Genomic DNA, 25,855 nt, shown 5'->3' with positions numbered 1-25,855 from the left:
GCAGCTCCAGGGTCAGGAGCTACAGTAGCCCAGGCCCTACTCGTCCTGAGCTCAGAGGCCCCAGAGGGGTGCCCTGAGCTTGTGGGGGCCCCTGAGACCAGAACGCTGCCCTGGGGAGGGTTCTCCAGGGGGCAGGGACCCTCATGGGAGCTGCAGGGGGCACTGCACTGAGTACATACCCACCTGACAACCCTCTGGGTCCCTCTCTAACTTTGAGACGGCTAAACAAACTGGGGAACAAAAGATGAAGTCATCTGTCCAAGGCCATCTGTCCAGTGACTGAACCAGGACCAGGCCTGGCATCCTCTCTTCTGATGGGTCCTACCCACTGGTCTACCCTGGAGACATGCCAGACCCCAGATGTCTGGCACACACATGCGCTCACACACCACACACTGGAACACACCACACACACCACACCGGTACACATCACACACAAAGGACACACCACATGCACATGCCACACATGTCAACACACTGCCGCACACCACGCACGTCAGACACACCACGAGCGACATGCACCACACACGACACATCACACGCCACGCACCACACACAGGCACGTCATGCACGTGACACGCACCACACGTGACATACACCCCACACAGCGCACACATGACGCGCACTGACACGCATCACACGTCACAGAGAAACATGCACGGAGGGGGTGGGTTTGAAAGAAGTCGCTGTCTCGTGTTTCAAGACCAGCACAAGCGATGTTGAAGGGAAAGCCAGGAGGTTTGCTGCTTCACCAGGCGCCCGGGACACGCCCCGCGCTCAGGTCCTCTAAGGACATTCCCCAGATCCTCGGAGGTCGAGGAGGCCAGGGCAGCCCCTGAGCAACGGCCGCGAACGCCGGGAGTCCACCCAGCTCGCGCCGCTGCTCAGGCCTGCGTCCCCGTTGCCAACGGCCTCGGAAGCACAGGGAACCCGCGCGCACCCATCCCTCTCCGCCCTGCGCCCGCCGCGCCGCTACCCGGGGCTCCGACCCGCACCGCAGAGCCCGCCCCGCAGGCCCGGAACCCTGCGCCCCGCCCCGCCCCGCCCCCGCTCGGCCCCAGCGCGTGGCGCGTCACGAGAGCGCGGGGCGGGCCGCGGGGGCGGGGCGAGACGGAAGTGCCGCGGAGGGCCCAGCTGCCCGCTGCCCGCTGCCCGCTGCTCGGACCCTCCCCTCTTTGGCTCTGCCCTGCTCTCTCCTGCCGCGCCGGACCCTGTGGGTCAGTGTCATGTGACTTCGGCTCCTCATCTGGAGCCTGGGCCGGGACCCCTAGGTGAAGAGGGAATCTGTAGGTGTCCCGGTCCAGGGGGTTCTAGAGGGAGTCATATCCCAGGCTACTGTTGGGGGTTGGGGGTCTCCGGTTACCGAGTCCTTCCGGACTTTAGAAGGGGGCTGTCTATCGTCTGACTTGGGATTATTTGGGTCTGAGGACTCCCGGGAGGGCAGTGCCTGGTCTGGGGGCTCTGGGGCAGAGCTTGCTGGAGCCAGTTTGCCTTCCTTTCCGAAGGGTCTCTTGTGACAAGCCTGTCTGTGCCGTGTGCCATGGCGGTGCTGTGGGCCCTCGCGCTGGCCTTGGCTGCAGGTCTGGCCGCTGCCTGCCCACCGAACATTGTGCTGATCTTTGCTGATGACCTGGGCTACGGGGACCTGGGCGCCTATGGCCACCCTAGTTCCACCACCCCCAACCTGGACCAGCTGGCCACAGCAGGGCTGCGGTTCACGGACTTTTACGTGCCAGTGTCCCTGTGCACGCCCTCCCGGTGAGCAACCGGGCAGGGGAGCTCTCTCCCCACACCCACCCTGACTACCCTGTCAAGGGTGGGGGTCAGCCCTCTCCTGTCTCCTGTGTGCCCCTCAGTCTTCATTTCTTTTTGTCCTGCTCTGCAGTGCTGCCCTCCTGACCGGCCGACTCCCAGTTCGGTCAGGTCTGTACCCTGGAGTTTTGGAGCCTGGCTCCCAAGGGGGTCTGCCCCTGGAGGAGGTGACCCTGGCTGAGGTCCTGGCTACCCAGGGCTACCTCACAGGGATGGCTGGCAAGTGGCATCTTGGGGTGGGGCCTGAGGGGGCCTTTCTGCCGCCCCGTCAGGGCTTCCATCGATTCCTAGGCATCCCATACTCCCACGACCAGGTAGGAACTGTACGTCCAACCCTCGCTTTCCCCTGACCTCCCAGCCCCGCCCCCAGCCCAGACCCTAAATGGAGCTGCCCCCACAGGGCCCTTGCCAGAACCTGACCTGCTTCCCACCGGCCACCCCCTGCGATGGCATCTGTGACCAGGGCCTGGTCCCGGTCCCACTGTTGGCCAATCTGTCTGTGGAGGCGCAGCCCCCCTGGCTGCCTGGACTAGAGGCCCGCTACGTGGCTTTCGCTCGTGACCTCATGGCCGATGCCCAGCGCCAGGGCCGCCCATTCTTCCTGTACTACGCCTCTCATGTGAGTGACCCTGGCCCCGCGTCCGGGCTGCCCCGATCCCTGCCCAGTGCTGACTCCAGTCTTTGCCCCCAGCACACCCACTACCCGCAGTTCAGTGGGCAGAGCTCTGCTGGGCGCTCAGGCCGCGGGCCGTTCGGGGACTCCCTGATGGAGCTGGACGCAGCTGTGGGCGCCCTGATGGCGGCCCTGCAGGACCTGGGGCTGCTTCGACAGACGTTGGTCATCTTCACAGCAGACAATGGGTACGCCAGCAGGGCTGGGGGCACAGGTTGAGTCCTCACAGGTGTGGTCTGGGGCCTCCCTGTCTCACTGCCAGCCATGGACAGAGCAGGAGGAGAGGTCTCAGATAATGCCAGTCACGCCACAGTGACTACGTGCAAGCTGGTCCTTGTAGTGCGGGGAGAGGACAGGCACCCGCGGGCCGTCGCTGTGCGTGTGCCTTGGAAGTCAGGGGCCAGGGCCACCAGGGCAGGCCAGAGAAGCTGATGGCCCCTGTGTGTCCCAGACCGGAAACCATGCGGATGTCCCACGGTGGCTGCTCCGGCCTCCTGCGGTGTGGAAAGGGAACCACCTTCGAGGGTGGCGTCCGAGAGCCTGCCGTGGCCTTCTGGCCAGGCCACATCACTCCTGGTCAGTCTCCAGGCCCTCTCCTCATGGAGCCCTGGCCCCACCTCCCCGGCACTAAAGGTGGACCGAGTGACCACACAGCCCTCTCCCCCCAGGAGTGACCCACGAGCTGGCCAGCTCCCTGGACCTACTGCCCACTCTGGCAGCCCTGGCTGGAGCCCCACTGCCCAACGTCACCTTGGATGGTGTCGACCTCAGCTCCCTGCTGCTGGGCACAGGCAAGGTAGGGCTGGTGACCCAACGGCCCAGCCCGGGAGGGACTGCGGGCAGCTCGCCTTTGCCATCCAAGTGCTGCTGCCTCTGGGGCGCCTGGGCGGGCACATTCAGGGGCCACCGCAGGCTGATCAGCGCCGGGGCGCCACCCCATGGTCCCCGACTTTGTCCCCAGAGCCCCCGGCAGACCATGGTCTTCTACCCGGCCTACCCGGATGAGGTCCGCGGGGTCTTTGCTGTGCGGAAGGGGAAGTACAAGGCCCACTTCTTCACCCAGGGTAACTGCTGCCCCACCCCTGAGCCTCCTGGCCCAGGGCCTGCCCCCCCTACCTCCTGCCCTTTGCACAGACCTGCCCCCCTCCCCAGGCTCCGCCCACAGCGACACCACCGCAGACCCCGCCTGCCACGCCTCCAACCCTCTGACTGCCCATGAGCCCCCACTGCTCTTTGACCTATCCGAGGACCCCGGTGAGAACTACAACCTTCTGAGGAGTGGGGCTGAAGTCGCCCCGGAGGCCCTGGAGGCAGTGAAACAGCTGCAGCTGCTCAAGGCCCAGTTCGATGCTGGTGTGACCTTCGGCCCCAGCCAGGTGGCCCTGGGCGAGGACCCTGCCCTGCAGATGTGCTGCAGGCCTGGCTGCAGCCCCTGGCCGACCTGCTGCCACTGCCCAGAGACCCCGCCCTGAGGGCACCAGCCCAGGCCCCGCCCTCCCACTGCAGGAGCTGGGGTGCGTGGATGGGGAGTGCCCATGACCTAATAACACCAGCTGACACTTGTAGGTGTGACAATTCATCTGCTCCTTGGGATGGCCAGAGGTAGGTGCTATTCTGCCTGTGCATGATGAGGAAACTGAGGCATGGGGTGATCCAGCGACGTGCCTGAGGTCACCCCGTCAGGGACAGGTTGGGCTGGAAGCTGTGCCCGGGCATCGCGGCTCCAGCGACTGCGAGTCAGTTCACGGGAGCTGCACTGGGTGCTTGTGTGCGCCCGGCACGGGGTGGGGAGGGTGTGAGGGCCTGTGGGCAGGAGAACCCGCAGGGACTGCCTGCCCAAGAGAGCGGAGGTTCCGCAGACATGGGGACCAGGCAGTGCCGGCTCTTATCAGAAACCTGTCTGAGGCGGGTGATGAGCTGTGCATTCTAGGGGGTTTGGGGGGGCGGGCACCCACCAGACTCAGGGAGGCGTACAAGCAGCCTCTGAGACAGCCCCCCACCCCGCCTGACCCCAGCCTCTGCCCCACAGAGCGCACATGCTTCCTGTCCCCTGGCTTCCCCTGTGACCCAACTCAAGCCACTCACCCAGCAAAGTGCTCTGAAAAACAGGTGCAGCTTGTTCCATCACTGCTCCGAACTGCAGGCTCAGGATAAAATCCAGGCTCCCTAGAGTGGCTGCCATGCCCTCTGAGGCCTGCCCTCCCCCCACCCCACACCCCTCAACCTGCCTGAACCCTGTCTGGGGCTCTGCAGAGGGGACCTCCTGACTGCCCGCCTGCACCTGCACACGTGAGTCCCCATGTGTGTGCTGATGATGGCAGGGCCAGGTGTGCTCCCAGGGCTCAGGCGGGCCCCACGTGCTCCCTGGTGTGGCTGGATGAGACAGGCACTGTCTGGGTGCTCAGGGCCCCCCAGGGGCTGTCCATGCCCTCCCTCATTTGCAGGCCTTTCCCTCTCCGTGGTGGGCAGAGGCCCTGGATCTTGGAGGTGCAGCTTCGCCCTGTCCCAGGAGGTGGGGGCCCGCCACAGGGCCACGGCTCATCCAGACATTCGTGACGAGAGTCCTGGTCGGTGCAAGGTCCGCTGAGACCAGAGTCCTCTGGGGGCCATGCGCGGATGGTCCCTGGCATCCCTGGGCCTGACTAGACCTCATGTGGCTGCCAAGCCCGTGTCTCTAACCGTCAACCTCCAGAGCTCACAGTGTAAGAAATAAACCTGCTGTTTAAGCCACTGCCGATGGGCTGCCTGTTACTCACGATGCAAAGAGCCTTCCCGGAGTGACGAGTGATTGGGACGTGTGGTGGGCCCCTGAGGGGGTCTGTGGCATCAGAGCTGTCTGTGCCCTCCACGTGACTCCCACCACTGCTGATCTGGTTTGGGGGACGCGCTGACTGTGCTCCAAGCCCTGCGATGTCTTGGGGCTGCCTCCACAGGGTGTGGTTCCCTTGGGGAGCCCTGCAGCCCTGGAGGCTGGCATCAGAGGGGCCACCTGCACATGTGGTCAGGCAGAGGCACTGGGCTGTGTGGGCTGGGCGCGCACCCCTCCTGACGCCTGTAGCTTCCCATCCCGTGGGGCCCACATCCCCACCAGGTGCCTCGGTCTCAGGCAAAGGACGGGGGTCCTGAAGCAGGGGCACAATCTGTTCATCACGTCCCAAGACAGAGCACTCAGCAAGAACCAAACAAGTGCCAACCTCCCACACAAGCTGCAGGCACCTCTGCAGGTCTGCCGCCCCATCTGAGCAGTGAGCAGCCCCTTGTTAGTTCACACGTTCATTCGCCACCAGGGCCACACGTAGTGCTGGGTCATAGGTCACCGAGGCGGCCCATCCCTGCCCCGGGGTGCCCACTGTCCACAAAGGAGATGAACATGGATGCTGGGCTCTCAGACGCCGGGGGGTTCCGGGGAGTGGGGCCTGCAGCATGTGTGCACAGGGTGTGGGCGGTGCCTGGGAAGGATGTCGGGACCTCAGCGTGCGTCTGATGTTCCCATCTTGACTGGGGGGTGCAAACGAGTGTGTAAAGCAGTCGAGCTACACACTCAAGGTCTGTGCCCTTTATGATGTGTGTGTATCTTACACTTCAATGAAAATGAAGAGGTAACCATGGTAAACGCAGCAGGGGAGGAGGACTGGGTCCTATGAGTGTCACCCTCGGTGGGGAAGGTCACTGAACCAGCTGGGGCCCCTTCCTGCTGAGATTCTGAGACTCCGACCCCTGCCTGCGTTCAAACCCGCCTCGGCGCCCGGGACTGCAGTGGAACACTGGTCCCCCTCCCATGCAGTCGGGTTTGGCAGGGATGCTTTTGGGAGCAGAAATGCGTGTTTGTTGTTTCAGCTGCATTAGTGCAACGTACTCTCCTCGTGCAGCCACTCGTGTGCACACACACACACAGGCGTGTGCACACACATATGTTTATACACACTCATCCCAGCCCCACACACTGTCCCAGGTCCCGGCTCTTCCGGTTCCTGCTCTCTGCTGTTGATTTGAAAATCAGCCCCCTTTCCTGGGAGCCTGAGGCCACCCTCTCCCCAGGCTGGAGGGGCTGAGTGGGAACGGACAGACAAGCATGTTGGTGCTGTGGGTCCCCCCAGGTGGGTTAGGAAGGGACTCAAAACACCCTCCTGGCGGGCCACCTCTACCTGCTCCTTCCTAAGCTCGCCTCTTCCCCAAGTGACCAGAAGGGGGAGCAGAAGGGACATTTCCACGGAAGAATACAGCTCTCCTCCTTGCTTTGCACCCTGGACGCTGCCTTTCCATGTTGCGTGAATCCTGCCCCCAGGCCTGGTGCAGGGGCAGCAATAACAGAGGGGACCGCTCCGCAGGGTGGTCACAGCCGTGGGGCCCATGGCATGACCCCCCACCCCAGGGAGGAAGGAGAGCGGAGTCCCTCTCTTCAGGTGTCTCAGGAGAAGGGGCCCAAGGGGCAGAGGGTTGAGGGGTGTCATCTGAGCAGACAGGCAATCAGGGCCCTGGCAGAGGGAGCCGTTTGGGGACAGCAGGGCCCGGCCTCCATAGCAAGAGTGGGAATGCCTTGTCATCTCTTAATGAACGAGCAACCACGTTACATGCTGAGTGTCCAGGGCCTCTGTCCCTGGAGGACACCCAGTGCCCTGTTGGGGACTACAGCCCCCTGCCGCTGGAAGGACAGAGGTGACCTTCAGGGCATGAGGACCTGCAGAGCAGGGAAGCGTATCTGGTCTTCTGCCCACCCCCACAGGGCCAGGCAGCCCCCAGTCTCCGAGTGCCCTTGTCTTGCCTTCTTTCCCACTCTGGGAGTCCGCAGCACCCTCTCAATAAAGTCCTTTCCAGTTAAGTTACCCATAGGCAGTTTCCCCAGGCTGAATGAGAAGAACGTTATATTCTAACCCAATCCCAGCAAATGTGGGCTAGAGGTGAGGGGCTGGAGAGGGGCAGGCACAGACACGGTCCCCGCCAACCAGGGGGACGGATGCTGAGCATCTGTGGTGGAGGGGCAGGGGCCTGTTTCCCAGAGACACTGAGGCAGAGCCCTGGGTCTGCCTGTGCCCATCCTGCCCCCCTCTGGAGAGGTGTCCTCTGCCACCACTGACTGGACAAATCACCTGCCCTCAGACACCTCCCATGTGAGCTCAACAGTCTAGTCCCTCACTGGGCGTCCAGCCAGCACCTGGAAACTGGAGGGGCTGAGACACTGAGGGGCCATCAGCCTCCTCTCCAGGTAAATCCCATGCAAGGCACCCCAGAGGATTGCCAAAGGGTCATATTCCCCAAGGTGGCACACTCTGTGGAAACACAGGCTCAGAGCAGTGAGGCCACGGGGCAGTGAGTGGGACCCTACAGGGTGGGCTCTGCACAGGGTGGGCACCAGGCCCCTGCCTGCCAGGTGAGTGCCAGGGGATGGCTGCTCCCATCCGTCTGCTCCACATTTGCACAAAGGAAATAAATAAGTTCAAAGGCCCTGGCTGGTGTGGCTTAGTGGATTGAGTGCCAGCCTGCAAACCAAAGAGTCGCCAGTTTGATTCCCAGTCAGGGCACACGCCTGTGTTGTGGACCAGGTCCCCACTAGGGGGCACATTAGAAGCAACCACACGTTGATGTTTCTGTCCCTCTCTTTCTCCCTACCATCCCTTCTCTAAAAATAAATTTTTTAAAAAAGGAAATAAACTCAAAGGTGTCTGCTGCCGCAGTGTAGGGCCCAGGGTGTCAGGCAGGCCGCGCTCCGGGTTTTACGCCAGCTCTGTAACACTGGCCTCAGGCAATGTGTGGGGGTGCATTCGAGGGGAGTCCCCAGGTTGCCCGTCAACTCCTGTCCCACATATACCTCACCCCTGCACACGTCCCATCCTGCCACACCTGCTAACCAGGTGAGGGGAAGGAGCCAGGAGCCCAGCCCTGCCCAGCACCGAGGCTATGTTCCTTCACATTCCCTCTTCATGGGGTGCCATTCACTTCCCCATCCCTCCCCTCCCCCGTGTGGGCACCTGAGGCCTGCACTTGGCAGGTGGAGGGTCTTCTGCCAGGATCTGTGGTCACGGGCTGTGTTCTCTGTCCCTCCTTTGAGGACAGCAGAACCGCTGCTCAGCCGCAAGGCTCAGTAGCCGGGGGGGGGGGGGTGGTCTGCCCTCAGCTGCAGCTAGCTGGGGGGTCCCAGAGGGCAGCTTCTCCCGCCGAGTGGGGCAAGGTCTTTCTGGCAGACAGCTCAGGGAGGAACTTGGCTTCCCTGAGAGCACCCGGCCTGAGGACGGCTTTCCTCCCTTGCTGCCTCACCCGCCGCTGCCGACAGCACTCACTGGGGCTCTGCAGGACCGGCCGCCTGCCCCTTCGCCCGCACTGCCTCCCCTAGGAATGCACGCAAGGGAGCCAGAGCCACAGCCACCCTCATGTGGTCATGAGGGCAGAGGCCGCACACCGGGGCCAGGACCCAGGCCAGCAGCCATGTCCCCTTCCACCCCTCACGCTGCCCTGGTCAACCAGACTGGCCTTCCTGGGTTTTTCTCCTGGAGCCGAACGCTTTGCTTCCACACTCGTTCCAGGGTCTGTTGTTGAAATATGTCCCCCGACAACCTGTCTGGGGAACACCCAGTGCGTGCACAGACTAGTTTCACCTTAGATTGTACTTTTAGACCTGTTGTGTGTTGTGAAGTGATCAGAAGTTACAATGCATCACTGTGGTTACGTTTCCTGATTTCCTGCCACTCAAACACGTTGGATCCTGTTTCTTGGGCTGTAGGCTCATAATTAGAGGCTCCGTTGCCAAGGCTATCATTTTTCTGATTTTTACTAAATGGTAGCAAGCTCACTTTTTCATATCTGCCCAATATTTCAATTAGGTGAATATACCTTAATTTAGTTATTCTAGCTGGTCCAGATTAAATTTTTTTATGCTTTCCATATTTTTAAACAAGAAATGTGCAAAGCCTTTTATTTAGAGATAGGGTTCTGGAAGTCGAAGCTTTGCCTGATTGTCCCCCAAGGTCCCGAGGCCTTGGCAGACATGCCAGACATGGCAAGGCTCCACTGGGAGGCCCCGGCATCAGCCTCGGACTCACAGGCAGCAGCCTCTGTGGGGGAGCAGGCAGGAGCGGTGCCCCCCCCCACCTCCCCAGGGACCAGGACAGGAGGTGGTCTGGCCGGGTGCCAGGCGCCCCTGGGAAGTGCAGAGATTCCCTGGGCAGAAATACGGTGGGGGGTAGAGGGGGCTGGAGAGGGGCAGGCACAGGCTGGGCGGAGGCTCAGCAGGGACCCACTGCAGGTTTGAGAGGGAGAGTGGCCTGCTCAGGTTTCCGTTGAAAAACCCAGGTTGGTCGTAGGTGCAGGTGGATTTGCAGACACAGGGGGCCAGAGGAAAGGCCAGGTGGTTTGATCCAGACAGAGTTCAGGGGAGGGGCAGATTTGGGCGTCTGGTGAGGGCAGTGACAGCAGGGGCATGCGGGGTGACTCCAGGAGAAAGGTACAACTCAGGACACAGACGAACAGGAGCAGGAGAGAAGGCTCGCGTGAGTGGCCGTGTCCAGCGGTTTGGGCCCTCAGCGCCATTACTTCACAGACTGCGGAGACTGGCTGGGGACGCCTGGCACCTGGCCAGACCACCTCCTGTCCTGGTCCCTGGAGGGGGGTGAGGCACAGCACCTGAGGTCAGCTGTGTTTGGTGGGTTCATGCACACTGAGGGAGGGAGGTCCCGGGCTGAGCCCGGCTGGGGTCTGGGGCTCAGCCAAGCAAGAAGGGGGCTTGAGATCTGAGGAGCAGCTGGAGGGGAAGGCAGGCAGGTGTGGGAAGGGCCCAGGTAAAGGACACCCAAGCGTGTCCGACAGCACCAGGAGGGAGGGAAAAATGAACGATCCAGAAAAATGGGGAGACAAGCTGGAGGAGCCTCGAGCCCCACACGGCTCAGGACGGCCAGGCACATGGTGCCCTCGGAGGGACGTGGGCAGAGGGGGGCAGAGCAGGAGAGTCCCCCCAGAGCACGGGGAGAGGTGGGTGGGTGGCAGGTCCCCACAGCGGTGCAGCCGGGGGTCTGAGGGCCACGCCCTGTGCCCAGGGGCCACCTGTCTCTCCACCATCTTAACTGGCAGGAAGGGTTCCTCATGGACCATGTGCTCTGTGGTCTCGAGTGGGGCTGCGTGCCCGCGGTGTGGCCCGCAAGCCGCGTATCCACTGGGCCCCTGGCCTGTCGGCGGGCTGTCCACATGCTAAAGGGCCGGGTCATGTACTGACCTTGGACACTGTGACCCCATTTCTGTTGGCTGCCCTTCGTGGGGGCACAGGCGTGTGCAGCGTTTCACTGTCCTGTGACGAATCTGTGTCTCTGCTCACTCCCACTTCGTAACTTTCACCTCCTGGCGCCCAGTTAGGCTGGGGAAGGGGTCCGGCCACCCTCAGGGAGGCACCGACGGCCATGCTGACCGAAGCACCTGGGAGTGGGGGTTCGGGGCGGGGCGAGGGCCGAGGAAGCCCTTTCTCCAGGAGGCAGCACCTGCGAGAACCTAAGGGCGAGGCAGCCGGCTCCTCCCTCTGGCTCTCCCAGCAGACTGACCGCTGCCCTCCCCCGCACACTGTCCCGAGGTGCGCACACCCTGACCTGAGCAGCGCAGCTCCCCTGCCCCGCCACTCCCCAGCCGCACTCACGTGCGGGCGCCAGTGGGTGCTTCGGGGAGACTCCCCAGGGGCCCAGTGCGGCACCACCAAGATCCCTGGCGTGATGTCGGCGGGGCTCCTCATGACTCCAACACCCAGGGGTCGTGGTGCCCACTGCTGTGGGCAGCACCCAGGCCCCCAGCCCATTATGTGCCCCCCAGAAATAGACAGGGTCACACCAAGCAGAGAGTTTATTGAGGTGCTGGACTGTGGGGAGTTTGCAGCGGCGAAGCAGACGCTGGTGTGGCGGGGCATGGGGAGGGGCACGGGGTGGGGCACCCCTGTCCAAGCAAAGTCTGGGGCTCGGGGTGAGTCTCAGGAACTACTCCTCATGTCCGCAACGCCCTTCTGGGGAACCCCTCCCTGCTTCCCCCCGAGCGCCGTGGGGGTCCCTCTCTTTGTCCCTGTGCACAAGGATGGGGTGATCCCTTGAGATACACTATAAAAATTAAAATTCCTTTTAAATTGCTGGGGAGGGTGGGAGGGCCACCTGGGAGCCTGCTGTCACCAGTCGCTTAGAGCCCCACCGTCCTCCACACCCTCCCAGCCCTGACCCCAGAATAAAGAGCAGAGGGCGAGTTTGCAGGCACAGGGGCAGGGACAGACACAAGGAGGGAGGCACACGGAGAAAAAGAAGACCAGAGGGGAAGCAGGGGGCATGGCTCCCCCTCCCGCGGCCCCTGCAGAGCAGAGAGAGTCCCCAAGACTCCCTGGACAGCAGGTCCCACGTGCCCCCGATCCAGTCCTTGCAAAGCCAAGTGGTCTCCGAGACACACCAGCCCCAGCCGCCGGGAGCGGGGTGCGTGGCAGCTACTCCAAGTAGATGTCCTCTGTGGGGCAGGCGTACTCCAGGTGCTCCTGGTAGTACTCCAGGAAGGCGCGGCTGCGGAGACAGTGCCAGCCACCTGCCGCGCAGGGCCGCCGCCCGCCCTCCACCCTGCCTGGGTCTGCCCATCTCCCCCAGACATCACTCCTCAGCTGTCCCGACCACCACGGCCTCAAAGCCCCAATCCCACCCCAACCCCCCATCTGGGCAAGGTGCCTGCACCTTCCACGCCCGGGGTCACCCCCCCATTGCTTCTCATCTAACCTTCTCTCTCACCTTTGTCCAAACTCTGCATACCCACTCCCCATCGCCACATCCCCAAACCTTGCATCCAGGCCCATCTCCCCAGCTGGGTCCACCCTCTGACGCTACTCACCCCACACTCTGGGCCACAGGCCTCATTGACTCCTGGGAGACAAAGACGTGGCAGGCAAAGCGGCTCAGCAGAGGGTGTTTTGTGATGAAGCCGAAATAGCTGCAGGGGGTCAGCGCGGGGGTGTCAGAGCATGGCCCCACACCTCAGGGCCCCCAGCGATCTGGACAGAGGTCTCGGGCAGAGGGCAGGGACTGGAGAAATGTGTGGGTCACAGGACTTAAAGATTCGAAGGAGCCTTTTTGCGTTCAGCCCCAGCACAGGCACCTTGGAGGAGTTAGTGACCAGGGTGAACTTCTGCCTGTCAGGGCTGTCCAGCTGCTTCTTCCTTCTTCGAGCCCCCACCCCGCACCTGCCCTGGAGCACAGCCCACAGCAAAGCCTCACCCTGTCTTCTGGATGCTCATCTCAGCCGACGCTGACACCCTGAGCCTGCCCAGCCCCACCTAGGGCCCCATAAACCCACAGCTGCTTTCTGAGCTCTAACGGGGGGCAAGGGGGCACTGGACAGCAGCCCCTGCAGCCGTGAGACCCTCCCCCTGGAGAAGAGCCTCGCCTTTGGCTGCCACTCATCCAGTCCCCGCCCAACTCTCACTTCTGCCTTTCTTCTCACCCAGGGCACCAGTGCCAGTCACCATCCAGAGTCCTGTGGCACGAGACTCGGCACCCCCAACTGTGGCCAGTCTGATCCACATCGATGGAGCCAGGGTCTGGGGTTCCCCAGGCGGGACCCACGTGACGGCATCATGGCCCCCACACGTGCTCATGTTGTCCATGAACACACTCCAGGGCCCTGGTCAGAAACCTCGTCCACACTGGCCAACACTCCAGTGCTGCTGACCCAGCGCCGGGCCCCACGCTAAGCGCTGGAGGTTGTTCACTCACGGAACTGCACAGCAGCCCCGCGAGATGGGGGGACTATGGCGCTGGGGGGCTGGGAGACCTGTCCGAAGACCCACAGCCAGGCTGTGGCAGCCTGTGGTCTCCACGGCCACACTGCTCCCTCACCCAAGCACACACGCACCCACACGTCTGCTCTGCCACCAGCCTCGCAATAAAGCGACTCACGTGGTCACCTAACATGACTTCGCAAGTGAGTGCTCCCCGCCAGGGGCTGGGCTGAGTTCTGGAGTGACGAGCAGGAAGGTCTCCCCTCCCCCACTGCCTCCACACCGGCCTGCCCCCTTCTCTAGCTGAATTGCTCCTGGTCGGTGCCTGGGTGCAGGAGCCAGGCTCCCTCTGCTGGGACATAGGGGTGCTCTCTTCCCCTCCAGTTGGTGCGGGTCTCGGCCCCCACCCCATCCGCAGGTCTGGCCTGAGCTCCCCACCCCTCAGAGCAGCATCCGGACACCAGGCCTGTCACGCTGGCTCTGACCTGCCAAGGGCAGACTCCGCCCCCAGGCAGCAGGGAGCCATCCTCGCTCTGGTGACCACAGAAGTGTCCAAATGATGCACATGCTGGCCTCAACCTCTGTCACCAGTGCAGCCCCAGCACCATGGTGTCCTTCCTCCAACAGCCCATCGAGTCCTCGTGAGCCCCGGTGGGCCCCGTCCCTCTGGCTACCTCCTCCCATCTCCTTCCTCTAGGACATGGGAACCCAATGGGCAGCCGCTGGCTGGGCAGAAAACCTGTAGCACCACCCCACGGGTAACAATGCCAGCACTGGCCCTCCGCGGTCCCGCCTGTCACTCCTCGCTCTGCCAAGCGACCTTGCACTTGCACGCCTCGTGGCCGCAGTCACCCACCTGCTCTGAATGGATACCGTCCCCGCAGGTCTCTCTCCCACAGGTGACCATTGGCCGCTCGGTCTCCCTGCACCTGCAGGCCAGCGCTGTGCTCCAGGCTGTCGGCCCTCCCCCGGGGCAAGTGGTCACTATCTGCCCAACGCCCAGATGCCACGTCACCTGCTACATCCCACCAACACAGGGCCTGCCTGTGCCATCCCCCAGGGCCTCCAGGACACAGCCCCTGGATGACCTCAGCAACGAGCCGGCCTGCCGCTGGCACGCCCACTCTGCACAGAAACCAGAGCCAGCGTGTCCGCCTATCTGTGCTGCGCTGCAGCCCCAGCGCCAGTGGGTCAAGTGCAAGTCGCCAGGCTACTCTCCAAGACCCCTACTGCCCCTCACCGCAGCCTGGGCTCAGCAGTCCTCCTAGAAGATCCACCAGTCACCCACTTGCCTTTAGTTGCCTCCTGGATTCCAGGCACCCCTCCTCTCTACATGTCTGCTCCCTGGGGCCCCAGAGAGATGCCCACCTGCCTCCTCTGCTTGCAGCACTCACTGGCCTGTGTGCCCGTCCGTCTGCACCGCAGACCAGCGGGGAGCCCGCCTGACCTGTGTCTCCTGGGCCCAGGGGCAGCCCTCAGGGCTGCGGGGGCCTGCAGAGGGGAGGTTCTCACCAGCTGTTGCGGGGGTGGCAACCGCAGAATGAGATGTTCTTCATCTGGAAGAAGTGGCTGCAGTGCTGGAACTGGGCGGAGGGCACAGAGAGGCCGGTCAGACACTCCTGCCACCCCTGCGGGCCGTCCCTCCAGCCCCAGCCCCCCACACCCACCTCAGGTCCACCGCTCAGACTCAGCTTGACCCCCCGGAGAGAAATCTCGAGGTCACAGGAGGCAGGGGGACGCAGGTGGACGGTCAGTTTCCGGGCAGTGGCGATCTGGGGGGAAGTCGGAGAAGGAGAGGGTCTCAGGGGACCTCCCGCCGTCCATCCCGCCTGTCAGCGGGCCTCCGCAGGTTCTCAGCACTGATTCTGGAGCACGTGAGCCAGGGTCCCTGCCGTTCCTCAGTCTCAGGACCAGCCGGTCACCTCTCTGCACTCAGCCTTCCTTGTCTTCCTTCTGTCCCTCCAGCCAGGACCATGGCCCCCACCACCCCTGCCTTCCCCACCTGTCCCCATGGCCTGGACTGGGGTGGGGGGCGGTGGTAGAGTTTCAAGGACAGGCTGTCTTGCTGAACCACATGACCAGAAGATGAGTGGCTGGTCACAGAATGCCCACCGAGTCCATGAGTGAGCGAGCAGGTGGCCGGCAGGAAGGCTCCGTGAGGGCTGGTCTTGACTTTCAGACAAGGGGAGGAGAGCGTGCGAAAGGAAGGCAGAGGCCCCGCTGAGCCGGCCAAGAGAACCCAGGCCTCCGACTCAAGGTGGGGGGCTGCCTCTGGGGCTTCAGGCCTCCTCCCAGCCCCCGTGGAAGCCTGGGGCCGCGGGGGCTGTGCCACCTGCAGGCTGCCGTGGGCCCCAGCTCCGCACTGACCTTCTGCATGGCTGCGCACAGGATGCCATTGCCCTGGTGGCAGGGCACCTCCACAGAGCCCAGGAACTGCACGTCGAAGCGCTCTACCCAGCAGGGGCTCCGCTTGCTCCCTGGGGGTCACAAGGCACCCAGGTCAGGGGGTGGGGGGGCCTGAGGGGACCAGATGCCCCTTGGAGATGGGGTCTTACCCAGCAGTTCCTTGGCAGGGCAGGGCACTGCGTGGGCGTAGAAGGCAGGGAAGACGCCCCGCTCCCCCGTGCGCATGTTGAAGCCGCGGAACCAGAAGTCGTCCTCCTCCGCCTCCACCAGCACCGGGTCGTCCACATCCAGCTCCAGTTCGTCGGGATGGCGGGGGATGAATCTGCAGTCGGGGCAGAGGTGGGGGTGAGGGGGCAGGAGAGGCCCGGCGGCTTGTGTCCACCAGTGTCCCATGTCTGTAGAGTGACGAAGAGACAGAGGCTGTACCTGAAGACCGCCCGATGGGTTTGCTCTCTCTCCTCCCCGTTGACCACACAGGAAAAGAGGCCAAAGGACTCGGTGCCTGAGAGACAGGAGACAGACACTCGGAAGGGGGAAGGAAAGGACTTCCAGGCCTGGCCAAGTTCATCTCCCCCAGCGTCTGGCCTTGCGTCAGGGAGGGAGGTGGGGCAGCACTCCCCACCCCTATGCAGCCTATCAGGGATCTGAGAAAAGTCCCGCCGGCCAGCCCCAGGCCCTCAGGCTGCCCTGGGCACTCTGGGCACCCCCCTCACTGCCCTCCCACTCACTGGAGGACCGAGATGTGCTGTTGACGAAGACGTTGAGGAACTTCTTGGAGAAGGTGAGATCCGGGCTGTCTGGGGAGGCCCCCTCTGGGCCCTGACCCACACCCAGCAGAGCAGTTCCCGCCTCGTCCTCGCTGGCCTCGCCACCACTGTCCTCGCTGTCGTCCTCGCCCAGGCCCGCGCAGCGCCGCAGGCTCACCAGCTCCAGCTGCGTGTGCTCGTCCACCACCAGCGTGTACTTGACCGCGTCGTACACCAGTGAGGCATCCAGCGGGGCTTCGGGGCCCGCGCCCCTGCCCCCAGGGGGCCCTGCCTTGTCCTCGGTCTCATCCTCATCCTCTTCATCCTCATCCTCCTCCTCCGAGCAGGCCGCGGAGCAGGCGCGGCCAGGGCGGGTGGCACGGCCCGGGGCGGCCCACAGCGGTGTGATGGTGTCGCACGTGGGGTTGCTGAGGAAGAGGCAGGGCCCGGGCTGCGCGGGGCCAGGCCGGGGTGCGGGGGGTGCGGGGGGCGGCGGCCCGCACAGCGTCTCCATGTCCACCAGCTCCACGCCGCCCCGGCCCGCAGCTGCAGGAGCCCTGCCAGCAGGCGATGTGGCCTCCCCGGGAGGACGCTGTGCGGGAGACAGGCACTGGCCAGGGCAGAGGATGGGCGAAGAGCCCTCGGAGATCATGCGGCTCACAAGGTTGCTGAGCAGCCAGGGCGAGTCGGCGTCCTCGCTGAGGTCCGGCTCGGACTCGGAGCCCGACTCATACTCGCTGTTGCTGTCGTCGCGGCCCACGGCTAAGAAGGCCGGACGGCGGGGTGGCTCGCACGCGGGCGCGGGCTCCGGCTCGGGCTCCGGCTCGGAGGCAGGCGACGAGGCCTCCTCAATGGAGTTGGTGAGGTGCGAGGAGCGGCCGCTGCTGCTGCTCAGCTCCAGCTCAGTCTCTGAGATGGACGAGATCATGCGCCCCAGGCGCGCGGCCCCCGCATCCTCGGAGTCGGAGCCCGGCGATGACAGCTCCTGGCTGCTGCGCCGTCCCCCGTGGCCCCCGCTGGAGCCACTGCCCAGGTCAACCTCGATGCCAGGATCTGAGGTGGGCGAGGCCCCACTGCGCACTGGGGGATCCCCGGGTTGGTTCCCTTCACAGTCACAACCTGGGCCCACAGGCGACTGCGCCCGGAGGGGGCAGGCGTCAGCGGGTGGGCGTCCCGCAGGCGGCTCTGCAGAGAGGGGGCATGCGTCAGCCAACCCACCGCCGTCCCGTCCCCTCCTCCATCCCTTCCCTCCTGGTCCCCAGTGCCCCCGCTCACCTCGGAGGGGCTCCTGGGGGCGTGAGCGCAGCTCTGTCTCTTGCCAGGAAGCTGGAGGTGGTGGGGCAAAGCCTCCGTTGTTGTTCAGGGAGTCCTGCGGCAGGGACAAAAGAGGCGCTAAGTGCGGGTGCTCCAGCTCTCAGGGGCAGGAGCCACAGGCTGCCTTGGGCAGCAGAGTCCTGGATGAAAGGTCTGGGCCCTCACCTGGGCGCCCAGCATAGTCAGGCTGAGCGTGGTGGGCCGGTGCTTGTGGGGCTCCTCCAGGGCGGGGGAGGGGCTCAGCAGCTCCAGAGCAGGGGCTTCTGAGCAGGGGCTTCCCAGATCCTTGCCCTCCCCTTCCTCCTCCTCCTCCTCCTCCTCTTCCTCCTCCTCCTCTTCATTGTCATCAATCATCTCAAACTCCTGAAAGTCATCCTGGAAGGAGCAGATGGGGTGCAGCTGCTCCGAACGCCCCAGGGAGAGGCCGTCCTGCAGGAAGGAGGGACAGGGCAGAGCTGGGTGACAGTGACTCAGGGCCCCGCGTGTCAGAACGGGGGGAAGCAGCAAGCTGTAAGTCAAGGAGAGGAACCTCCAGGTCTCTCTGCTCCCCAGAAGAGCAGCTTTGTTGTTCTTTATCTGCTTCAGGTACATAAGGGTCACTCTGTTGTTGGCGAGAGCCCCAACTCCCAAGCCTGGGTGACAGAGATTCTCAGAGTAGCCCCAGCCCCACTGCCGGCCTCATCTCACCCCCAAAGCCCCCACATTGGACAGCTCCGCTCTCCTTCGCTGCAGCTCCACACAGCACACAGGTGCTGGGCGGCGTTTGGTCTGCCTGCCCCACCAAGCTGCAAGCCCCACCGGGGCCGATGGTCCCTTCTGAGCAGGGCCTACCCATGGCAGATGCTCAGTAAATGTCAGAGGAATGTGGGAAGGAAGACCCAGCCAGCACCAGGGACTGCCAGGCTTGCACCCGCCTCAGGGCCTCTGACACAGTCCCTCAATTTCTCTCCTCCAGTCCCTCCTGCCTACACCCTCATCAGCCCAGCTCTGGCCGGTGCTCCCTGAGGGCATGCTTGTGTGCCACTCGCACCGCTTGGATTCCCTTCCCCCTCGCTGCACCTGGTGTCCTCCAAGCGGACCCTAGTCCTTGGCACTCAGACAGCCACCTCTCTGACACGTCTCTCTCCCCTGCTGGGCTGCAAGCTCCCGAAGGCAAGGGGCACACCTGTCCTGTTCTCCCAAGCCCCTGGGAGCCCCTGGCACGTGCCACATGGCAGCAGCTCAGAAATGTTCTTGAAGGAATGAAAGCAGAAATGGAAAGACAGGAGAACAGGAGGGAGGAGATGGGGGAGAAAGGGTACCAGGGGTGGGGACGTGGGGCAGGGGGAGGCAGGCGGGGGTAGGGCTGGGAAGGAGGCAAGGTGAGCTGGAAGGATGATATCTGTTGGGAAGTGCTCTCAGCCCACAGGGCGCCCGAAGCCCAGGCAAGCCTGGCTCCCCGAAGCTGGCCTGCAGATGGGGGTCAAGTGAGGACTGCCTGGGAAGACCCTGGGTGGAGGTTAAAGAGAGGTTTGATGTCCAGGAAGACCCCAGACCGAGGGGAGGGGGCAGCCAGAGCCTCTTGGGTTTCAAGGCTGAGCTTGTGAGGCGCTCCCAGAGAGGGTTCAGTGCCCCTGTGTGCCCACCTTCTCGCAGTGGTCGGAGTCGTAGCTGAGGCCCAGGCCACAGTCATCGGTGATCTCAGACAGGTCTTCATCGTCAAATTCCTCCAGGCTGATGTCCTGGGGAGGCCTGGGGAGCAGACTGGGTCAGACAGCAAGGACAGGGCTCCAGAGAGAGTCGCCAGCCCTAGGGCCCTGCGGGCGAGCAGGTCCTAGGGGGCGTCCAGCTCCTAGGCCTCAGGGTCTCCACAGCCCCGCCTTCCAGATGCCCGTCCTGCCAGCGCTGCGAGACCCAAGCAGTTCCCCAGGGGATGTTCCCCACAACCGGAGCACCGGCCAGCCCGCGGGGGCCGCTGGTCTGCTCAGCCCTCCTTCCCGTTCACCTCCCCTCTCAGCCCCAGGCCCCTCTGGAGCTCAGCCTGGGCCTCCGGGGAGTCGGGCTGCGCCCAGCGGGGGAGGGGAGCCGAGGCTCCAGCAGCAGCAGGAGAGGGAGGGGTCAGCCCGTTCTGGGGCCAATTCGTGTCCCCTCCCCTACCCAGGGCAGGCCTACACCCAGAGGTCCAGCCCTCTCCCCACCACAGCCCCTTCCCCCCCCGCCGCCCCCCCCCCCCCACCCCGGCGCAAGGCCTGATGTCAGGCCGCCCCAGGCCTCCAGCGAGGGAGGCCCCGCAAAGCCAGAGGGACAGGCCGCGCGCAGAGGGGGGCTCAGGAACGGGTCGCGGGCCGCCCGCAGGGCCTGGGCCGGGGACCTCCACCCTTGAAGGGTCCGCCGGCGGGGTGGGGTGCGGCACTGGATGCCGGCGGGAAATGGGGCGGAGGCGGGGGGGTCGCTGGGGCTGGAGTAGGGGGGAGAGGGGACGACAGCAACGGGGAGACCGGCGGTCAGGAGTCCGGGCCTCGGGACCAGGAGGGCCGGGGCTCGGGGCTCGGGGCCGGGGCGGGGGCGGGGGCGGGGGTCCGGCGGGCGAGCGGCCCGGGAGGGGGCCGAGCGGGCCCGCGGAAGGGGCGGCCGGCGGGCGCGCCGCGTACCTGCAGCCGGGCGGCGACAGCGAGTGGAAGGTGGAGAGGGCGAACATCTGCGCGCGGTCCGCCATCTTCCCCGGGAGCGGCCGCGGCGGGGCGGGGCGCGCCGGCCGCGGGGTCCCCTCGGTGCTCGCGCCCTCACCTCGTGACACGCCCTGCGACACCCCGCCCGCCACACACCTCGACCGCCCGCAGGACACCGCGGCAGCCGGAGCAGACGCCGCAGGGGGAGGGGGAGGGGCGAGGATCCGGGAGGGGACGGGGGAGGGGACGGGGAGGGGACAGGGGAGGGGACAGCGAGCGGGCGGGTGGCGGCGGGGAGGCCGATTGGAGGGGGGACGTTGGCTGGGTCGAGAGGCCCTGGTCCGGGGAGGAGCAGGTGCGTGGGTTGTTTTCGGGGAGCAGGAGAGAAGTGGGTTGGCAGAGATGGGGGATTAGGTTCGCGTCCAGGACGCTCTGCGCGTGGGGACTGGCGGCGGGGGGCGGCCCACGACGCGGACCCTGAGCGGGGCCGGTCGGGGAAAGGCAGCCGTCTGGGTTCGCAGACCGCTGGGAACTGGGGTTTGGGGGCAAGGGCTCGTGGGGGCGGCGGCCCCGGCACCTGCACCGACGTCTCAAGGAGCCAGAACAGAGGAGCTGGGGTCCCGGGCCTGGCGCGAGGCAATGTGGCGGCCATGGGCGCGCTTCACCCGGCCTCAGGAGCTGTCCGCCCCTGAGTGCTGACCGGGGCCGCGGGAGCTGTCCGCCCTTGGGTGCTGACCTGGGAAGGACAGGGACCTCTACTGAGGATGCTGACCGCTGTGGGATGCGGAGTGGACCACAAACAGGATGGTGCCCGGGGCTAAAACTGGACTGTCGGGACATAGTGCGGACCACGCAGGCTGGACAGAGGTCCTGGCAGGCACTGGGTGAAGCTGCAGCGGGAGGCTGTGCCCGTTCCAATGGAGAATGTTCTCCAGGTGCAGCTGTGACTGGCACCATTCAGGACACGAGCTGTGTGAGGCCAGTGATGTCTGCAGTCCCGCTCAGGAGCTGGGCTCGGGCGGGCCGACCGGCGCAGGGGTAGGGGAAGGCCCACCAGGGCCAGGAGGACGGCTGAGAAAGACAGGCTGGGCAGGCTTTTCGGAGATTTAGCTAAAGCAGGAAGCGGGGGTTCCAACAAGAGTGGAACTGTGAAAATTCCCTTTTTCCCCCCCTCAATGGAGTTCACGAGCCTTAACATTTCTTTGTCTAAATCGTTTCTGTGAAAAGGGAAGGGTGAGGTACTCGAGTGGTGACTGCCTGGACGCCGGGGCAGAAGGAGCTCTCGCCTGCTGGGAAGGGCAACACCGCCCACTCTCCGGTGGCCACCACGCCAGCCCAGAGGGAACAGCCAGGGCAGATCGCACCCTGTGTTGTGCCCCCAACACAATCTGTATTCCATCTCAATTACAGTGATTTTCTAAGAATGGCATTTATCAGTGTGTGCCCCCCCCCCCCCAATGACTGAGAGCAGAGACAGTACTTACCTGCCTGGAACCTCCACGATCAGCCGCAGTGCCTGGCACAGAGCAAATGTCTGAACGAATGAGTGAGTGAGTGAACGAATGAGAGAGCTTATGGGCTCCAGCAGGTCTGGGGCATTAAGTCCTCATCGTCGCGCTGGCCTTCCGATTTTAAGATCACTAAGAACACTCCCAGTTTCTGAGGAGTCTAGACACGTTAGCCATTCCTGACTATCCCCACAGAACTCTATCTAGATCTCTTCCCAGAATTCAGAGGGTGACCCCAACTTCCCAGATTTTCTTGTGATCCTGAGTCTCGCCATCAAGCCGATGACTTGAACAATCACGTAAATGACCCCTCACCACCCCGGTCAGTCAGGCCCTTAACTTCGGATCAGTGGACAGCCTTTGGCTCTTTCGGCTCTGGTGACCTTTCCCCTAAAGGCCTCAGGATTCGCCTCCACCTGGGACTGCACCAGCTTTGAAGCCTTCCATCCCTAAATCCCATCTCAGATTCATTCTCCTCTCCCCTCCCCTCCTTTTATCAGACGATTCAACCCCAGGAACGTAAAAGTCCTGAAGTGGGGGGCTCCACCTCCCACTGTATCTGTGAAGTCTTCCACGTGTCCCCAGAGCACAGAGAGAAAGTCGCCAGCCTTAGGGCCTGAGAAACTGTGGTACCCATCTTTACCTGGCCATCAAGTTTCTGAACATGAACAAGTTACCTAATCCTATGGACCCGTTTCTTCCTCTGGACACTGACCCCACGAGGACCACACGAGATAGCATGTGTGTAGCCCCCGGCACAGGCTTATGCATGGTTCTGGTCACTCAGGGCCCCCGGCCCCTGCACCCGTGGCTAGACACTGTCCGAGAGCTGGAAGATTAGCTAAGTGTTCAAGAGGTCATTCCATCTTCCTATCAGACTGGCTGTCTGTGGACAACACAGGAGGTTACAGCAGCACTGTATCCAGTGGCAACCCATACACACAACCCTTTCACCGTAAAATGAGGTGATGTCACACACGATCCCATGTTGGTATAGTGCACATTGTCCAAGACCCTGCAGGGTGATGCTCCTCTGAGACGCTGTGGAGAGGGGAGGCAAACCCACAATCAGACGTGCCAATCCCTGGGTGGAAAGGATCTGCTGTGAACTACCGGTCACCAAGTTGTCTAGAGATGGTACCACATCAGGAGCTCAGCACTGAGTGTGGTTGCTAACAGGCCAGACATTCAGCAGCAGAGATCATTCCATCAGCCTTGATAAGAAAGCCTGTTTTGGTGGGCATACCCGGCATCCCTCCACCCTGCAGCTCCATTCACAGGCCCACTGCACAAGCACAGGGCAGCCAAGGACAGAAGATGGCTGATGTCTATCCGCTTTGTTGTTGAGCGACCCTCTGCAGTGGGCATCAACATGAGGCACCAAGACCCCGGCACTTGTGAGCACCCCCACAGGTCCTTCTTCCCCAGCCCTCCTCATCTCCAATATTCCCTCTTGCTCTTCCCAGTTCCCTGACCAACAGCAAGACATCCGTCATGACCCCCCCGCCATGTGCATTCCTTCCTTAGCCCACCCCTACTCTGTCTACACTCCCGCCCTGCAAGGGGCACATCCAGGTGTACTGCTTGAAGCTCTGCCCAGAGGACGTCCCTCATTACTCTTTTAGAGCCACCCCACCCTGAAGGGGACTTCAGCGCAGCGGTGGCTCATTTTCAACTCCTATCAACACACCAAGCTAACCCATCTGTGAACTAAACCTTAGGGTTCTTTCTTGTAAATGGCCCTCTGGACAACCTTGTGTCCAACTGGTTTTCATTGTGCAGTGAATGCTACTGAGCCTACCCAACCTATTGACTTGGTGGTCGGTCAGGTTTCTAGCTCAGAACAGGCAGATTCGATCACACGGTCGTTTAATGTCCCACAATCAGGCACTTAGTCTCTGCTTGGGTACAGTAGTCTGCCAGAAGCTGCTTTCAGTTGGTGCGTAGCTCTGCACTGCACCAGGCACGGTCTTGCTACTGACCCCCAGGAGCGCACATCACAAACCCCCTGTTGGGTCCCACCAAAGCTGCCACTCAGGCTCCCCATCTACCCCAAGTAAGCCCAACTGCAACCCACTGGTTCTGCCAAGTGGTGGGGGAACCCATCCTCCACCTGCAACACAGCCCTTTGCTCTAGGCCCCATTCAAACTGGCAGTCTTCCGAGTCAGCCAATAACTGGGTCACAACAGTATTCCCATTCCCACCCCAAGTGTGGTACATGTTGACTCCAAAATCCAGAGGTCCATCAGTGCCATGCCCCTTCTTCGTGACAGGGATGCAAGGTGCAGTAACTGGCCTGTATCTTAGAGGTGACGCCCTGGTTTGCCCCCTTAAGACTTCACTGCTGACAGACCCCAGAACTTTTTTTAAAAAAGATTTTATTGATTTATTTTGAGAGAGGGGAAGGGATGGAGAAAGGAAGGGAGAGAAACATTGATATGTGATCAGTTGCCTATCACAGGCCCCCAACTACACCCCAGGCATGTGCCCTGACTGGGAATCGAACCAGTGACCTTTCGGTTCGCAGGCTGGCACTCAATCCACTGAGCCACACCAGCCAGGGCAGACTCCAGAACTTCTGAGGGCTTATCTGACATGCATCGACGAGCAATGTCTTACCACGGACAGAGCACTGGTCACTTCCTTCTGCACCATGTCCAGCTAGCATGTCATCACATTATGTGATGTCTGGATGATCGAGGTCTCCGTGGACTATACTGTGACAGGCGGCAGGGGAGTTAAAACAGCCACAAAGCGAGACGACAAATGTGTTTGTCTACCCTTCCCATATAAACGTGAACTGCTTTTGGAAATGTACTCTTTACTACTGAAATTGAAAACAATTTTCACCACACCAGTAAGTGCACTAGATACTAAATTAAAAATTGCCTATGAAATCCATGATTTTCAACCTTTTTCATCTCATGGCACACACAAACTAATTATTAAAATTTTGTAGCAAACAAAAAAAATATGTATTTTTTGCTGATATGACCAAAAAGTAAGTTTAACTTTGGTTCATTAACACCAGATGGCTATTGTTGTATTGGCTGTTGTCATTTTTTTATTTGACAGTCTAAGGGAAAAGAGGTCAGTACCCCTGACTAAATAGTCAGGTATCGCATGTTTTAAAAATTCTTGTTGGAAATCACTGAACTAAAAGAATGAATGAGTGGATGCATCTTTGAATTGTGACATATTAACCCCTCTATCTCTGCCTTACTTTTCCCCAAAGTTGTGATCTGTCCAGCTGTCCCTAGAACATTCATTTTCCCTCCCTTTCTCAACGTGGGAGTCGCAGACTCCTGGACACTCAGTGACTCCAAACACCGTCTAAGGAGAGACTAAAAGCTCGCACAAGAGGTCTAAGGAATATATGACCTAGTAGCACTATATCCAGTCAGCCACGTGCTCTGAATTGTTTTTCTCTAACAGTGAGATTGAAAAGTGGGAAATACACTTATTTCTAAGAAAATAAAAACTGAAAGGAACTGTACTCTGATTTTTCCACTATTCTTCTTTATACCTACATACTTACACAGACACACACAGGCATGTATACATATGAACACTTAATTTTCTCTAATAAAAAACAGGATTGTCCCATATACCTATTGTCCACGACTCGTTCTCTCAAGGTAGTAATATACCCTGGCTATTCTTTCTGGGTTTGTAGATCTACCTTGTTCCTTTTAAAGGTTGCATTACACTCCACTGTATGAACCACTGTTTCTTCAGTCATGTCTCTGCAGGTGGCACTGCTCTTGTTTCCTTCACTTGAATCCCTCTGGACTTTGCAGGGGCCGTCTAGGTGAACGAGAGGGGGTGTACTGGGGACCACCACTTTGTCTATCAGAGAGACGCCACATCTGCAACCCCACCTGGGAAGCAGCATCACTTCTGACTCACCGTCCTGGAGGGGTGAGTGCGGAGGGGCGTTCCAAGGGCTGCCCCTGTGCCACTCTTAGCAGGGTTCTTAGGACACAGGCCAAGGGTCCCAGGGCAACGATGCCTGTGCGAGGCACAGTCGCCCACCCAA

General features: G+C 62.1%; 2 protein-coding genes across 7 annotated transcripts; one reads left to right on the top strand and one right to left on the bottom strand.

Moving 5' to 3' along the window:
* The first annotated feature begins 1,100 nt into the window (after positions 1-1,100).
* On the top strand, positions 1,101-5,220 carry ARSA (arylsulfatase A). Of its 5 annotated transcripts, none has more exons than XR_011651065.1 (10): positions 1,101-1,217; positions 1,506-1,758; positions 1,886-2,126; positions 2,213-2,431; positions 2,504-2,673; positions 2,937-3,061; positions 3,154-3,281; positions 3,447-3,549; positions 3,638-4,087; positions 4,930-5,220. XR_011651065.1 is itself a non-coding variant. In XM_024579246.3 (9 exons), the coding sequence occupies exons 2-9, from the start codon at positions 1,541-1,543 to the stop codon at positions 3,955-3,957; spliced, it is 1,524 nt and encodes a 507-aa protein (XP_024435014.2). In that variant the 5' UTR covers positions 1,101-1,217; positions 1,506-1,540; the 3' UTR covers positions 3,958-5,220. The 5 variants fall into 5 exon arrangements, 3 of the variants coding, with proteins under 3 accessions (XP_024435014.2, XP_024435015.2, XP_045043148.2); XR_011651064.1 differs by having other exon boundaries at positions 4,515-5,220; XM_024579246.3 differs by having other exon boundaries at positions 3,638-5,220.
* Positions 5,221-11,278: 6,058 nt separating this feature from the next.
* Positions 11,279-20,510, bottom strand: MAPK8IP2 (mitogen-activated protein kinase 8 interacting protein 2). 2 transcript variants are annotated; one of them, XM_053919857.1, is made up of 12 exons: positions 20,290-20,510; positions 19,285-19,402; positions 17,825-18,088; positions 17,621-17,714; positions 16,328-17,530; positions 16,026-16,101; positions 15,749-15,921; positions 15,561-15,670; positions 14,861-14,965; positions 14,706-14,776; positions 12,308-12,406; positions 11,279-11,988 (listed from the first exon to the last, which is right to left on the bottom strand). In XM_053919857.1, exons 1-12 carry the CDS (start codon positions 20,352-20,354, stop codon positions 11,916-11,918), a joined length of 2,451 nt encoding a protein of 816 aa, XP_053775832.1. In that variant the 5' UTR covers positions 20,355-20,510; the 3' UTR covers positions 11,279-11,915. The 2 variants fall into 2 exon arrangements, with proteins under 2 accessions (XP_053775832.1, XP_053775833.1); XM_053919858.2 differs by having other exon boundaries at positions 19,285-19,390.
* Between the last annotated feature and the right edge of the window lie 5,345 nt (positions 20,511-25,855).

Source organism: Desmodus rotundus, chromosome 3 (assembly GCF_022682495.2).
Source record: "Desmodus rotundus isolate HL8 chromosome 3, HLdesRot8A.1, whole genome shotgun sequence".
Lineage (NCBI taxonomy): Eukaryota > Metazoa > Chordata > Mammalia > Chiroptera > Phyllostomidae > Desmodus > Desmodus rotundus.
Note: the sequence above shows the minus strand (reverse complement) of the source record. Positions and strands in the feature narration are given on the sequence as shown.